The 13,421-nt window shown below is 43.8% G+C and overlaps 1 protein-coding gene across 1 annotated transcript in view; it reads left to right on the plus strand.

Annotated features, from left to right (window-relative positions):
- The first annotated feature begins 12,330 nt into the window (after nt 1–12,330).
- The window catches only part of LOC126990431 (uncharacterized), a 40,410-nt gene continuing 39,319 nt past the window's right edge, over nt 12,331–13,421 (plus strand). The window contains exon 1 of the mRNA XM_050849161.1: nt 12,331–12,562. Within this exon, the coding sequence (XP_050705118.1) occupies nt 12,481–12,562 (82 nt within the window). The 5' untranslated portion in view covers nt 12,331–12,480. The remainder of the gene's footprint in view (nt 12,563–13,421) is intronic.

A 13,421-nucleotide genomic window follows, 5' to 3' on the forward strand; every position in this document is an offset into this window, starting at 1 on the left:
ATTGGCAACAGGAATAACAATAACAATGACAAAAACAACGGCATCAACAACAACAACAATAATAATAATAATAACAATAATAATAATAATAATAATAATAATAATAATAATAATAATAATAATAATAATAATAATAATAATAATAATAATAATAATAATAATAATAATAATAATAATAACAATGATAGTAATAATAATAATAATAATAATAATAATAATAATAATAATAATAATAATAATAATAATAATAATAATAATAATAATAATAATAATAATAATAATAATAATAATGATAATAATAATAATAATAATAATAATAATAATAATAATAATAATAATAATAATAATAATAATAATAATAATAATAATAATAATATTAATAATAATAATAATAATAATAATAATAATAATAATAATAATAATAATAATAATAATAATAATAATAATAACAATAATAATAATAATAATAATAATAATAATAATAATAATAATAATAATAATAACAATAATAATAATAATAATAATAATAATAATAATAATAATAATAATAATAATAATAATAATAATAATAATAATAATAATAATAATAATTAATAAATAATGATGATAATAATAGTTATAATTATATATGACTATTATTATTATTATTATTATTATTATTATTATTATAAACACTATTATATTAATATTTATAATACTGCCCTTGCTCTAGATCTTATTTACTGGAATCATCGTAGTAAAGCCTCTTTCGCGGTGTGTGTGTGTGTGTGTGTGTGTGTGTGTGTGTGTGTGTGTGTTTTGTCCGTTTTTTCAATATCACCGCCTTAGGTACGAGTATACGATCAGGATGAGGATGAGCAATTTCAGAAGAAGAATCTTGGAATTACTGATAAATAATTACCAGAAGAAGAAGAAGAAAAACAAGAAGAAGAAGAAGAACAACAACAACAACAACAACAACAACAACAACAACAACAACAACAACAACAACAAAATCACCCCCACCCCCCACCACCACCATCAACAACAACAACACCACCACCAACAACAACAAGAATAAGAAAATATGATTAGCCTAATAATGGTGTCGATGGAGGTGTGGGGGGCACGGATAGTTCTCTCTCTCTCTCTCTCTCTCTCTCTCTCTCTCTCTCTCTCTCTCTCTGGACCTACTTTCTGATCTGAAGAGGCGGGGAACGTCCTCTTTCAGGCGGGAGTAGAGGCTGACTGGGCGTGAAGGGCGAAAGACAGACAAACAAAAAGACAGGTGGTGATCACATGATGTCTGTCTGTACACCTTCGTTTATGCACGTGATGGCGGGAAGGGCTTGCACGTGGGTTGTGTGTACCTGTGTGTGTGTGTGTGTGTGTGTGTGTGTGTGTTTGAGCGATAAATACTGTGCTAATCAGAAATACATCCCGCTGCTGACATAACGAAAGTAAAAGGGTCGAGATGAGAGGAGATAAACGTGTTGGAGAGAGAGAGAGAGAGAGAGAGAGAGAGAGAGAGAGAGAGAGAGAGAGAGAGGAGGGAAAGAAGCAGGAGGGCAGGGGAGACACACAGAGTTTATGGAGTAATGTGCAGGCATCCCCATCATATCTCCTGCCAGCTCCTTCAGCGCTGAAAAAGGTATATCAGCGATAGTGGTGGTGGCAGAGGTGGTGGTGGGGGTAGAGGTGGTGTTGAGGAGGGGGGGATCTTGCTCACCTCCAACTTACGTCAGAATGTTTTGCTATGCGTGGAATCTTTCCATGCATTAATTGCTTAATTATCCTCCTGCACGTGCACCATCCTCATACATGTAATTAAAACAGACCTCCAGTTTTTAACCCTTTCGGTGATGCAGGGACAGAGAACCAATTTGCGCCCCCCACCCCCCCTTGGCACCCTTCCTCACACAAAAACCATCTTTACCTCAGGTCAACAAAACAAGTTGACCAGACAAAAACAAGCCGAGACTTAGAATCTTCCGGACAGCCTGACAGTTGCCGGACAAGTGTGGCTCAGGATGTTAGCCCGAGGACGCTGCGAGGTGCTCATCAGCGCATGCACAGTCCAAGCGAAGGTTCTGGAAAGGCCTTCTAGAATCAAAAGGCCTTAGTTCTGGCCTCTTCGCACTCCTCCATTAGGGTCATCTAGGGCCAAGGCTATATACAAATAACTTTTCCTAGACACTGGAAAAAGGTCTTCTTGATCTTGATCTTAATCATTAATGCGCAGGGCACCTATACAGGTGCATGACACGCATATTTGTGTGGGTTGTTAGGGGGACGGGGGAGCCCAGTGTGCAGGGGAGGGAAGTGAATCAAGTGTAATTGTTACTGTTGTGGTGACAAGTGACTGTGTATTTGTTTTCTGAATGAGTCTATTGTACCGCAGTCTAAAATTTGTTGAGGAATGATGTTCCAGTCACGTATGGTTCGTGGAAAATATGAGTGCTTGTATGCGTCAGTGTTTGTGTGATATGTTTGGTATTTTGGTTGTGTGTGTCACGAGCATACGTTGACTGTTTGCGTTATGTAAGTATGCATGTGGATCAATGTCAATGTGAGTGTTTGTGATCTTGTACACAAGCGTAAGTCTGTGTGCTTGTCTGCAGCAGCAGTTCAGCAGGTAGTACCCTCGTTATAGACCAGCAGGCCTCCTGGTATCTGTTTTTATGTATTTCTATTCATTCCCTAAAGAAGTTTCACACAACAGCAGGACCACCCAATTTTCACTATACAGAATGCTGCTGCCGTTACAAGACTTGTTCGTTTATTTCTACAAGCCAAGAGTATAATAGTTTACTGTAACACGCGACCCTCAGACGTTCATGGTTTAATGTTTTTAGACTAAGTTGAGAAAGAAAATTAAAATGGTTTCCGTTGCTTTTGAAGGTCAATACCAAGTAATCACCATTCATACAAAAAATAAATGTATTCTTCCATTTCACTTAAATCGTCCATGGATCTGAAGGCTCTTCACAATTTTACGTCAGCCCGGTTCGGCGCAATACCGAACACAGCGACTCTACCCAAGCTAATGTTGTAACACCTGTGACCTGTATCCCGTCACCCTTGACCAAGAAGGCGTCATCTACGGGTATTATGTAGCTTGAGTAAAGGAAGACAAGGCCACAAGGGGAGGCGCCGGAGTTGTCTTCATTACGTGAAGAGAACCGGCGCTGCGGACATTTAAAAAGAAGCAGAGGGGCAGAAAAAGCAAAAACGAGTCAGGGTGACGAGGATGAAACGACGCGAACTGAGTCTTGTGACGGCCTCTGAATACTCGTTAAGGGGCTTTCAGAAGACTCCTCCTCCTCCTCCTCTACTTTATTATTATCATCATCATCATCACTACTATAACCTTTCATCGTTACCATCTCCTGCTGTGGCACCATCACCGCCACCACAACAACCAACGATACGCTACATCCACCACAACGCACAACTACCACTACCTCCTCGGCCACCTCCACACACGTGCCAGGCAGATGGGTATAGGTCAAGGATACCTGGATGCATAGACACAAGCCACCTCACCTGCGTTCTGAGCCACCCCTTTTCTCTCCTAGTTAACAGATAGACCATAAGAAGTTACATACGTAGTGACTTCTTATAGTAGCTACGTTCTCCTGGGCCTCCCCACACACACTCCTCCAATCGTGCTCCATTCCTCTCTACACCACATTCCCACTCTCTCCTCAGTCATGCGCACCCCTCCTCTATAGCCATCACGCCACTCTCCCTCCTGAAACCATCCCCCCAACATACCTCTTTACTATATAGCGTAACCATCCTCTTCAGTCCCTCCCCTTTCCCATTCATGTTCCCCCCCCTTCGGACCTCCCTCTCAGTCTCGCGTTACCACACCCCTGACCCCCCTCCCCTCCACCCCTTCCTTCTTCATCTCGACGTCTTCTTCTCCTCCCTCTCTTATCTTGCCTCACAAACTACCCCTCGACCCCATGTTATCTACTCCCCCCTCCCCCCTTCCTCCCTTCTTGATCTTCCTAAACCTTGAGTCGTGCCTTCATGCGCGATTCTCACCTGGTTTTCCTTGTTGATGCAAAGGGCTCGTGACGATTCATCCACAACGCTAGAGAACAATGATATCATTTTCATTACTTTTACTATTATTATTATTATTATTATTATTATTATTATTATTATTATTATTATAAACATCATTACTCCCCATCATCATCCTTGTCGGTTAATTTTGTCATAATCATATCCTGTAATCATGTAGAATATAACTACACATCGAAACCACTTTCTCCTCCTTCTCTTCCTCCCCTTCCTCTTCCTCCTCCTCCTCCTCCTCCTCATCATCATCATCATCCAATTTGATTTGTATTTATTCAAACAACATACAAACGCCACAAACATTACTTTAGTCCAGCATTAAACATACGAGTAACATTTCCCGTTTTCTTTAAGCCATGTCACTATCAGGGGGAGAGGGAGGGAGGCAGCGGGGGAGTCTAGGGTGCTCTGAGGGGGAGGAGTAGTGGCCCCGTGAAGGCGGCAACCCTCCCATCAACAAGGTGTGGTGCTTGCTGTGGTGCATAAGCGGTGCCATGAACTCTGGCATTCACGATAGGCCGTAATGTGTGTGTGTTTGTGTGTGTGTGTGTGTGTGTGTGTGTGTTGTATTCTCCAATATCCGCATCCTAAAAATGTATGGAAAAAAGAAAATTCTGATACATGGGAAGAGAGAAAAAGGAGCTGCGAGAGAGCGGAGGAAAAGGAAATGAGGGATGAAAAGAGAACAAAACAGTAATGGGAGGGACATGAAGGTAAATGGTGGAAGGGAAGGAGGAGGTGAGGGGATGTGCGAGTGTGTGGGTGAGGGGGCGTGGGCCAGGAGGACGGGAGGAGGAGTGGGGAAGTGTGAGAGTGAGGCAGTGGCGACAGAGGGACATCCCCGCTCCCTTCACCCCACAACTAATAGCGTCAATACTGCACACCTTCACACACTCACCCCCGCCGCCGCCCAAACGAGCTGCCCTTCCACTGATGGACGCGGCGCGGAGGATAACGACAGCAAGGAGCAAGCCATTAAAACGAAACAGACGAGCAGGAAGCACAATGAAGGAACACTATGAAGAAAGGAATAAAAAAATGTAAAAAAAAAAGGAAGAAAAAGGTTTGTAAGAGTAAAATAATTAAAAATCTACAAAGCTAAAAAGAAAAAAAGATTGCAGTTGCTGAATAGATAAATAAACAAAGAATTGAAGGACGAGACAAAAGACAAAAAATGCGTACACACACACACACACACACACGTACTCATAAATCAGTTTAATGACCTCAAGAATAATCTTCCTGGGCGGGTACTGGCTGGCGATCTTAAGTCTAGCACGTAATCAACCCGTGGGTGAACGACACACACCTACAGACACAACCGGTTCGTGCAGGGCCGGCAGTGTAGGCTTAGTGGCAGGCCTCCGCTGGGTCATCTCACTGTGAACCAGTACACCTGCCCCCGCGTACCTGCTGAATCACTGCTCCTACTCGTAATGAAGAGAGAAGATAACGCACCTGTATCGAAAGATGAAGTTTAATTTGAAGTAAGAATTCCATGACAACTTCTGACCGTTAAGAAGAAATAATAAGCCATTTCGCAATTCTTAGTTAACTGCGGTACAGTAATAGGGCAAAATATAAATCAACAAAATAAATAAATAAATATAAATAGATGTAATAAGACTTCCTTTCCTATATAACCTTTCTACGAACCATTTTCACGGGCCTATGACATTATCCCACGTGTTAAATTTCTGTTAGCAATACAATGGCGGAAACAGGCGAATAAAGAAAGAAACTGGAGGTGAAGTATGTGGAACTCAACGAAGGCGAAAATCAACTCAGGAGCTTTCGTTCGCTTTTCTGAATAGGTAATAATGGAGACCACGTAGCAAGGGAGGCTTTAGAATACGACTATTAGACCAAATATTCTGGGTATTTTCAGATAACCTCCAACTGAATATTATTAAAGTATTCTCTCTCTCTCTCTCTCTCTCTCTCTGTCCTTCTCATTTATATTGTTTTATTTTATTCCATCTTTCTTTTTTCTCTCCTTTTTCTTAATACTTCACATTTTGTTAACTCGTTTGTTTTATCCTTTTAGTCTCTCTCTCTCTCTCTCTCTCAACACTACAGTTACGGCTCTCCTAAATAAAGAGTGAAATAAGCGAACACTTCCTGGGTCTCCTCGGCGGGTCACCTTCGCGGAGATTATTCAATTGTTTCCTTGTTAGAGAGACCGTCGGGAGGTGAAAAGCGGTGAGGTAATGTTTTAAAGCGTCTTGTAGCCTTGTGAGATGCTGCGTGTGAGAGAGAGAGAGAGAGAGAGAGAGAGAGAGAGAGAGAGAGAGAGAGAGAGAGAGAGAGAGAGAGAGAGAGAGAGAGAGAGAGAGAGAGAGAGAGAGAGAGAGAGAGAGAGAGAGAGAGAGAGAGAACTAAAAGGATAAAACAAAGGAGTTAACAAAATGTGAACTATTAAGAAAAAGGAGAAAAAAAGAAATAAAGTAAAACAATAAAAATGAGAAGGCACGAAAATGGAAAAGAAACAAACAAACAAGCAAACAAACAGTAAAATTAATAAAAGCGAGGAAGTAAAACGAGAAAAAAAAGGATAGAAAAAAAATAAACAGAAAGAGAAAGAGAAAACGTAACTGTGGCTTTAGATAAAACTTAAACGACGCAAATTCTTGGAGGACTCACTTTGTGAAATACGATTAATGTTTGTATTTTCTGGGTAGCAGTGACTCATACTTGTTTGTTTGTTTGGTCGTGTGTGTGTGTGTGTGTGTGTGTGTGTGAAGCCGGCTCTCTCGAATCTTCCTTTCTTCCTTTCCTCCCGCGCGAAGTTACGTGCAGTGGAGAGACGATGAGAAAACGAATATAAGGACAAGAAACGATGAGATAAAAGTATAAAAAAAAAACAAATGAAAAGGCTGAAAAAACAGAGGTGACGTTAAGATGTGACGAGGAAAGATTAATAAGATAAGAGATAAGAGAAGATGGCGCCACTATAAACACTTGCCTGCGCCATGACGGGCTGGGGCCGAGTACCATCCAAGCCCCTCAAGCAAGCATACCGGTGCAATAGGCAGAGACGTAAAAAAAAAAAAAAAAAGAGAGAGAGAGAGAAAGAGAATCGGTGAACAGTGAAAATGCTATGTTGACTCAGGTGAACGAGTAAAGGAGGTTCAACAGGTAAGGGTTGCATAAGGAGTCTGAAAGCGTGCTCGAGATTACAATTTCTAGTCGACCTAAATAAGACAGCTCCCAAAAACCTGACACACCTCTTACCGCTCACCCTCACTATCTACGAGTTTATCTAACCTTTCCTTGGAGGTGTTTATCGTACCGGCACTCACCACACGACTACCAAACCTGCTCCACTCAGCAACCATTCTATTAGTAAACCCATTTCTCCCAATCTGCGTTGAATCTGAATGGATCTAACTTACTATGTGTCCTGCCCTGCTTTCTTACAACCAGAATCTTATTGACATCACCCATATTAAAACGCGTAATCCATTCATAAACCTACATTAACAAATCTCCTTGCACCCTTCAACTGACCTATTCCATTCATAAACTTATACAAACAAATCTCCTAGCACCCTTCAACTGACCTATTCCATTATTAAACTTATACAAACAAATCTCCTTGCACCCTTCAACTGACCTATTCCATTCAAAAACTTATACAAACAAATCTCCTTGCACCCTTCACCTGACCTATTCCATTCATAAACTTATATAAACAAATCCCCTTGCACCCTTCACCTGACCTATTCCATTCATACACTTATATAAACAAGTCTCCTTGCACCCTTCAACTGACCTATTCCATTCATAAACTTATATAAACAAATCTCCTAGCACCCTTCAACTGACCAATTCCATTCATAAACTTATATAAACAAATCTCCTAGCACCCTTCAACTGACCTATTCAATTCATAAACTTTCATAAGCAAGTCTCCTGACACCCTTTAACTTTAAAGACAATGAAGTTCAAAAGTGTAGGCCTCTCCTTAAATGGCAAGCTACTCAATCCATGAGAAATTTTTGTCACCTTCCTCTATTCAGATCTAACATGTTGATGACCATTTTATATCAGAGAGACCAGAAGTGTGTCGCAAAACTGTGTGAATAAAGACGTGAGAAGATGACGAGGAGATGAAAACGAAGTCGAGGAAACGAAAACGAGGTAAAGGAGAGTGAAGACGAGGAAACGAAGACGAGGTAAAGAAGAATGACGCACGTTAAAGAGAGGCAGGTGATATAAGGTAAAGAAAAACGTACCTGAATAGGGAACAGATTCAGGGGGGTGAGGAGGGTAAGCTGTAGCAGGAAGAGAAGGGGGTCATGCTGGGTGAGGAATGAGGAGCTATTGCACGGTGAGGAGGAAAAGATGAACCAGGAAAAGATGAGATGATGGTGAGTTAAGGAATGGGAAGATGGTGTAGGGTGAGGAGGAGAAGGTGAAGCAGGAAGAGGTGGGGTGATGTTGGGGTAAGGAATGTGGAGGTGATTCAGGGAGAGGGGAAAAAGAGTGAAGCTGGAAGAGGAAGGAGGACGTTAGGGCGAGGCATAAAAAGCTGAGGCAGGTAGAAAGGAAGGGACCGAGGCTGGAAAAAAGGGTTGACGTTAAGTTGACGAGGAAAGATTAAGAGGAAAAACAATGAAATATGAAAATGCGAAGACGAAGCAGGTGAACAAAAAGAGGATGTTGTTTCGCAGGTAAATTTGAACCCCTTTTTTTGTGTGACTAGTTAGCAGAAAATAAGGGGTGACAAAGAAAGACTAATAAGAAAAACAATAAAAAAATGAAAATGCGAACCCAAAGCAGGTGAACGAGGAAGGGAGGTAGTTCAACAGGTAAGAATTTAACCCTTTTTTTTTGTTGTTGTCTGGTCAGCAGGGGAGCCACTGAACGGGTGCTTTATTACTAAGAACAAACAAAAAAGAAGATATATCGCCACTCGTTCCTCTCCATCCAAAGCGTAAAGGATAAGGGAACGGAATATTGAGATTATTTAACGTCTACTGGGTGAAAGTGAACAGACTGCATAATATATCGACGAAAAAGTATTTGACTGAACATAACAACGAGAGAAAATAACCCACGATGCAAACTACTGTAAAAGAAATAAATAGGAAAACCAGTTATGTAAAGAAAAGTGGGAAAAACAGGAGAATAAAACACATCGAAAAACATGGAGTGAAAAAAAAAAGAGGAAGACGCAAAAAATTGTCTATGCACTTGAACCCAATGAAAAAAAAAAAAAAAAAACGTATTCCACATTAGACAACCCTCCAGTCTAATCCCTTCATGCCATTCACACACAAAAAAAAAATGAATAAGGAAATGATGAAGAAAGAAAGAAAAGAGAAATAATGAAAAAGAAAACAAGCTGCTTCATCTTGAGTATCACAGAAAACGGGAAGCTACTTTAAAATTAAGTGCCTTCTGCCTCGCCTTGTCGGGGTGGGTTTTTGTGAGAGAGAGAGAGAGAGAGAGAGAGAGAGAGAGAGAGAGAGAGAGAGAGAGAGAGAGAGAGAGCGGCCTTGAAGGTGGTGTTGTTGTTGTGCTCCTCGGCGCCAACCCAAACAAACGACTGATTAAGAGGAAGACTCAGATAAATATTCGGGGAGGGATAATTTGTTCTCTTCAACAACAGAAAATTCCGTAGTTATTTTCTCTCTCTCTCTCTCTCTCTCTCGTGGGTGAAGGTGAAAGCAGATTAAAAGAGGGGAGGGGACAGACGAGAGGCATGCGAAGGTTGGGGGTGAGGGGAGAAGGGATGCAAATAATGATGGAAGGGTTATTTTTATTATTATTATTATTATTATTATTATTATTATTATTATTATTACTATAAGAGACGAAACAGGTAGAGAGGGCAGGTTGTTGAGAATGAAATGGGACCGGCGTCTCTCTCTCTCTCTCTCTCTCTCTCTCTCTCTCTCTCTCTCTCTCTCTCTCGGTCAAAGGTAAGCCACGGACAGGAAGAGAAGATAGAGGGAGGAGACGGGACGTAGACCAAGGCACAAAGCGTGGGTCGAAGTCGGGACTGGTAAGAGAAAACCACGTCTCTTACAATCGCTTTCTATATTCTCTTGGGCATGTGTCGTACCACGTGCCCGGCGGGGTGAACGCCCCTTCGAGGCGGCGCCGCGTCCGACGGTAAATGAGGAAGTGTCCCGAACGAATTTGTGCCACGGGTGGGGAAAGGGAGAGGGCGAGGCGGGGGGAGCAGGACGGGAGTGCTGGGGAAAGATAAAGATGTCAATAATGGGGTCAGAGACAAGAAATGGTATGCTTGACCTGAGGGGATGCTGCTGCTGATAATGATGATTTGCTGAGCTTGTTCCCCGCGCGGGCAGTTTGTGCAGTGCCAGTAGATTGGAATGTTTATTGGAGAGAGGGAATGCCCAAGAAAGGTGTGGAGTGTCCGTGGAGTATATCATCTATTTCACAGTACGGATGAAGGCAGAGCTGGCGGTGTACGCTATAGCTGCGCGTGGCCTCGGTGCTAGTCTTCGTCTCACTGGCGCTTAAGCCTGAGGTGGTTAAGAGTCCATTACTCCGGGATACAGGGCAGGGCCTTCCCCAGGTTCTCCAAGGTAACTTTATTTACCAACCCGAAAGGGAGGATGAGCAGATGAGTTTGTGCGCCGACTGCCCAGACCGAGTCTTGAACCTAGGCCCCCGGATTCGTAGCTAAGCGTAGGAGTAGGTGTAGGATGCGGATATTGACGTACGCATTGATTGTTGTAAAATAAAATAACAGTAACACAATAGAGCAGGTCGGTGCCTGCCGGCTATTACCCACCAGTGAAGGTGCGTTGTCTGGGAGGGAAGGATTGAAGTGTCTATGAGGGGGCAATTACCTGACGAAGGATGAGCCAAGGACAGGGAGGGAGGAGTAAAGTGTTTGGGAGGCAAGAATAAAAAGCGAAAAAAAAAGTGTAATAATCGTGGGATGAAGAGAGAAAGAGGGGAGGGGAGTATATAAGCTACCAGGGGCAAGAGGAGCGGTAGTCAAGTAACGAGTGAATGTCTGAGGAGCAAAGTGATGAATGAACGTCAGTCAATTATCCTCCGCCCTGGCGATGAGTGGCGCAGACAGGCAGCTGATAGGACAGAGTAACACCAGACGGACACCGGCCATTAGCCAACCTTACCTCACACACAGGACGGGATGGAGAGGGCGGGGCGGGGGAGGGCTGATTGATAGAGGTTGAGAGGGGAGAGGAGGGGAGGGAAGGAGAGGGACGCGGCCAGTCTCGGGTAGAGCACCATAGAATACCGGCAGTGTTCCTTCAGCAAGTGACCAGTGACCAGCGACAGTAGCACTTCTTTAAACGCTTCTCACCTCACACCTCGGGCACCTGAGAACCATAATCATTAATAACTTACATATTCTCAACCTAGCCTGTTACCCTCACCTCTGTCAGCACCTGAGAACTACAACCATCACCACTACTAAAACACATCCTCAACCCCACCTGTTACTTTCCCCGCCTGTACCTGAGAACCCAATCCATTGCATCAAACACACAGGCAGCCTCTCAAGCCACCATTACCTCCGCCAGCACCTGAGAACTACAACCATCACCACTACTAAAACACATCCTCAACCCCACCTGTTACTCTCCCCGCCTGTACCTGAGAACTCTATCCATTGCATTAAACACACAGTCAGCCTCTCAAGCCACCATTACCTCCGCCAGCACCTGAGAACTACAACCATCACTACGGTCAACAAGGTCAACCCCACGTGTCACCACCGCCGCCAGCGCCAAGGAGGAGCAACCACCATCATCACTATCAGTCACCATCACCGAATGACCTCATCTTCGTCACCTTCATCGCAGTCTTTGCCAACACTGTATACTTTTGGACATCCTCTTCCTTGACGTAGCCGTGGAATGTGCAACTAACAACCACTAAAAAGAATTCTCAGGAAAGGAAAGGAAGGAAAAACAGGAACGCAAAACCGCCTCACTCTTGTTCTCGCCACCGCAGAAGTGTCACACAATGGCCAAGACGTGCTGAGTGCCAGGGAGTGAGTACATACACACCACACACACAAGCCTCTTCCCGTCACGCCAAGAGGAAGGAAGATGTAAGCAGATCGAGAGGCTGACAACACACCAACATTACATTGTCAGGGAGTTCGTGTGCTCCCCTTCAAGTTGAAAATAATGACGTGCTGAGTGCTAGGGAGTGAGTACACACACACCACACACACAAGCTTCTTCCCGTCACGCCAAGAGGAAGGAAGATATAAGCAGCAGATCGAGAGGTTGACAACACATCAACATTACGCTGTGTCGAAAAAAAAAATCTCTACGGAGGCCGAGAAGCCGGAGCCACACCAGAGAAGTTGAAGTTCCGAACACCCTCGAGAAGTCCACCAACATTAAAAGAAGATACTAGGCGCCCTTCGAGTCTCCTGAGGGCGTGATGGCCGTGCGTGCGCCCTCCCCCGGCAGCATGTGTTCCCTGTACCAGCACCAGAGTCTGCCCTCCGTCGGCCCCCCACAAGGTCAGTGACTCTCCTGCCCCGCCGCGTCTTCTCCCCGGCGCCAGAAACAAGCGTCTATCGGTCACTCCACTCAGCGGGCGAGGGGCATCAAGGGGGCGATAGCTGCGAGGTGCCTATGCGGTAGTTGTAGCGCCATGTAAGGGTCAAGTGTGGTAGGTACTGTAACGGGGGACGGGAGATTCGCCAACAGAGGGGAGGGAGTGGGTCAGGATCGGGGTGAATTCGTGTGTGTCAAGGGGTGAGTGCAAATAGTACGAGGCGAAAGTAAAGAGATTCTTCTTACGTGACACCTGTTGATATGACCTTGATCCATATGGAGGAGGAAGGAGGAGGTGGAGAAGGAGGTGGGGGAGGTGGGAAAGAGAAAAAAAGGATGAGGTGGGGAAAGAGAAAAAAGGAGGAGGAGGAGGTGGGGAAAGAGGGAAAAAGGAGGAGGAGGAGGTGGGGAGAAAAAGGAGGAGGAGGAGGGGAAAGAGAAAAGGAGGAGGAGGAGGGGAAAGAGAAAAAGGAGGAGGAGGAGGTGGGAAAGAGGGAAAAGGAGGAGGAGGAGGTGGGGAAAGAGAAAAAAGGAGGAGGAGGTGGGGAAAGAGGGAAAAAAGAGGAGGAGGAGGGGAAAGAGAAAAAAAAAGGAGGAGGAGGGGGAAGAGAAAAAGGATGAGGAGGAGGTGGGGAAAGAGGGAAAAAAGAGGAGGAGGAGGTGGGGAAAGAGAAAAAAAGGAGGAGGAGGTGGGGAAAGAGAAAAAAAGGAGGAGGAGGAGGTGGGGAAAGAGAAAAAAAGGACGAGGAGGAGGTGGGGAAAGAGAAAAAAAAAGGAGGCGGAGGAGGTGGGGAAAGAGGGAAAAAGAGGAGGAGGAGGTGG

The sequence above is a fragment of the Eriocheir sinensis genome, chromosome 1, assembly GCF_024679095.1.
Source record: "Eriocheir sinensis breed Jianghai 21 chromosome 1, ASM2467909v1, whole genome shotgun sequence".
NCBI classification, from domain to species: Eukaryota; Metazoa; Arthropoda; class Malacostraca; order Decapoda; family Varunidae; genus Eriocheir; species Eriocheir sinensis.